The sequence below is a fragment of the Mycena indigotica genome (genome assembly GCF_014461135.1).
Source record: "Mycena indigotica strain 171206Taipei chromosome Unknown Mind.scaff0013, whole genome shotgun sequence".
Taxonomy (NCBI): Eukaryota; Fungi; Basidiomycota; class Agaricomycetes; order Agaricales; family Mycenaceae; genus Mycena; species Mycena indigotica.
Window position 1 is genome coordinate 2,346,006 of NW_023503012.1, and position 3,753 is coordinate 2,349,758.

General features: G+C 46.5%; 1 protein-coding gene across 1 annotated transcript; it reads left to right on the plus strand.

The window, feature by feature from the left end:
• Positions 1-432: 432 nt before the first annotated feature.
• MIND_01285900 (uncharacterized protein) lies at positions 433-2,680 on the plus strand (the record flags this gene model as incomplete). The annotated part of the gene is made up of 3 exons (XM_037369329.1): positions 433-1,251; positions 1,297-1,857; positions 1,919-2,680. 3 exons carry the CDS (start codon positions 433-435, stop codon positions 2,678-2,680), a joined length of 2,142 nt encoding a protein of 713 aa, XP_037214535.1.
• Between the last annotated feature and the right edge of the window lie 1,073 nt (positions 2,681-3,753).

Sequence of the window (3,753 nt, forward strand, 5' to 3'; positions counted from 1 at the left end):
GTCATATCGATGTGCTATGTTCCCAGTCGCAAAGAAACCAGGTTCGGACCCCCGGTCCGAGTCATCCTTAATCTTGAGCCTCTCAACGCCGTCACTATACTCGACGCAGCCATGGTTCCCAACATCAACGAATTTGCTGAGTCGTTTATTGGTCATGCAATTTACGGTATTGCCGATCTCTTTTCAGGCTTCGATGCAGTCTGGATACACGAAAATTCACGAGCAATGCAATCATTCCATTCGCCTCTCGGTCCGAAGCAACAAGTCACGATGGCTCACGGCTATGCCAATGCCCCCAACGAGTTCAACCGTCGATTTGACCACGCGCTAAAGCCGATAGCGCCACACAAGGCACACGCCTTCTTCGACGATGCAGGAATCAAAGGACCGATGTCCCGCTACAACAACATCAGGAAAATGACAAAGCCTTCTATGGGCCTCACCGAGCGTGAGCCCATTATCTGCTATAACACTCAAACCAGTCGAGAGGCTGCCGTGATTGTGCGCGTTCATGACAAAAATGCAGACAACCCACAACAGTCAGAAGAGGCCAGCCACATCGGATGCAACGGCACCTTTCCGTGTCAAAAGTGTAAGTGGGGTGGCTCGAAGATTAATCAAGTCCAGCCTGCAGTATATCATGCATGCCATGAACCAGGTCCCGTTCGGACAGCCGACGAGATCCGGGCGGAGTTGAGCCATCAGCCGTCCCTGGCAACGCGCGGGAGCTCTGCAGCAATAGAGACCCGACAGAAAGAGACGGGAACCAAAGACAAACTTACTCAATATTGGATTGCACGAACTCTCGACTGGGTAATGCAACTCAAGGCGGAAAGTCCGGGGAGTTCTGTTGATAAGATCGCCAAAGCAGCCCAGCATTGGCTGGAAGAGCAACTAGGCGACAAAATCAATCTGCTCTTGGATATCGTCGGCCTGGATCCAGGTCGAGACGCACCAGTCGAAATTCTGCATACCATCCTGCTCGGAGTCATCAAATATATCTGGCATCATTTGAACACGTACAAATGGACAGACAACGAGCGACATCTATTAGCCATTCGTCTTCAATCAACAGATATCAGTGGTATGAATGTACCGCCAATTCGTGGCGCTTACATGATGCAGTATCGAAATAACCTCATCGGCAAACATTACAAAACGATAATGCAGTCCCTGGTTTTCCATGTCCACGGTATATGCAATCCGGACCAGTTCAAACTTATCAAGTTTGCAGCAGATCTTGGAGCGCAAGTCTGGATATCGGTCATCGATGACATGGAGTAATATATTTCTGAGCTGAATATCGCAATTGCAAACCTTCTCGACGCGTGGGATGCTGTGGAGCCTCTTCGCATTCTGACGAAAATCAAGCTCCATCTTCTTCCCCATCTTCCTGACGACATTCGACGCTTTGGCCCCGCTGTTCGCTTCTCGACAGAAACACAGGAGTCTTACAATGCTGTTTTTCGCATGTGTTCAATAAACGGCAATAACCAGGCACCAAGCCGTGATATTGCAATGAAGTTTGCTGCCATGAACAATATCAAGCATGCTGTTTGCGGTGGATTCTGGCAGTCAAGCGCTGCCTACGATTCAGATCAACAACTGGCTATCGAAGCGGTTCGTGGATGGTCCGAACCCGGCAACACAGTGAAAAAACTTCTCTTCGATGATCCTGTTCTCCAGCGTCACCTTGGCTGGGTACCGCACTATCCTCCGGTGCCAGGTTTCGTTCGTCTCCTGGGCTTAAATGCATTCCCACCAATACCATGGCAGCAAACTATCACATCACGGCACTGGACCCAAGAGCATCCGAGTCAGCCAATTCCGAACAGTGCGTGGCAGCAGGGCCTTTCGGTAACTTCGAAAACGGGAGACAAGGTCAAAGTTGATGGGTTGGCATTTGTGTGCATTGCAGGGGGCACAACGGCACTGGGACGAGTTGTGGAAATTATTTCGGGAGGCAGTGGCCAAACATGGATATGTCTTCAGCAGTTCGTGTGCACACAAACACGTCATCCCGGAGCAAGGTCTTACCTCATATGTTGTCGTTCCAGGAACGGCAGTGGAATTTGGCTGCTCAGTCCAGCACGACTGCCGGAGAGGCAACTGCAAGCCGGCAGCTATGGCCAAGGAATGTCAAGAGCGAGAAGACACTCTGCGAGACATTAGCCTGATCAAACATGTCGACGATGACAATTTTGTGCTGAATTTGGGTTCAGTACACAATTTCGCAGAACTTACTCGGGTCCTTCCACGAAGCCTGTACAATCTGAAGCCGCAGCACTCCGACCGCCTCCAGTTTCACACCGAGATGGCTGCCAAGGCAGGGTCGGCCCGTTTGTCCACACGGGAAAAAACCGCAGAGAAACGGCGAGCGACAGCTGCTCGAAAGAAGCAGAAGGCGGATGAGGCTGCAAAAAAGGCACATGAGGCAGCTGTCAAAGCTCGACAAGCTGAGGAGGTGGTGCAGGGTGCTCAACTTGAAGACTTGGATGATGCACAACTCGTTGATGTCGAGTCGGATGGCAAGTCCGCGGGTGAAGATGATGCTGAGCCCAAGTCCGAGTCCGAGTCAGAAGAGGATGATGATGAGTATATACCCAAGCATGCTGGTCAGAAGCGGGGCAGGCCAGAAAAAATTACACCAAGGCAACAGAAGAAGCGCCAGAAAAGATAAATGATTATTTTCATTTTATTATTTAATTAGTTGTATATGCCCATTTTCATGATATTTACCACAAAGTCATAGTAAAGTTTTTTGAAAGTATCATACAGACTTAACCAAGGATCTCATAGTGATGAAGGGTTGACCTCAGGGTGATGGGAAGCCGGGAATATCCTATTGATCTTATCCATATATCGTTTTGAGGTTTTTTGGAGATCTTACTTAGACATTTCCACTCAGCATCAGCCTGATGTACGCTGGGGTTGGGGGTGTAGTATAGTATCATGATATTTAGCTGCAAAATATATGAATATATTTGACAGATTCACTGCAGGAAAAACTCAAAACATAGGATACACGCTTGACTGTCAGCGTAACTTCCTTTCAGGACTTTTCAACTTCAGCCAAACTACAGCCTTAGACTTATGGAACCCTCAAAGTATAATCAGGGGCATCACTGCTGGTAATGATTGGCTGGTAGACACTTCAAGAGGATCTATACTATATTCAGTAGAGTGAGCTCAAGTGATTACTATTGAACTACTAAGAGTAATGTAGTCTTTGATGAAATCACTGCTTATATATAATGGATAATATATGACCTCAGATGTAGGTCTAAATTGGACTAAGATTCATACTATTGGCAAGCATACTGACTGGGGAAATACTTAGCTTTCTACACGATATGTCAATATTTTGTAAATATAATATAAGATAACCATAATATAATATTATATATCCACAGATAATCATATTCACATGATCAGCCAAAAACATAATATATATTCAAGTTGGCACCCAACAGGCTGATTTTGACCTTAATTTTTTTCTTGTGTTTTATGCCAATGCAGCTCCAGAGTGACTCAATGGTGATGGGTCCCCCACTGGTCAAATGGATGGTGGGGAGGGCATATGATACATCCAGTCAACTATAATCCTCACTGACTCACCCTGACAATTTAGAAGAAACCTGGTAGATTTTCAAACATTTTGATGAGGGTAATAATTGACTAAATTCACCAAAAAGGGACACCTTTATTTGTTGGGGAAAATGAATGAAAAAAACCTAATAAACAGGATAGCAG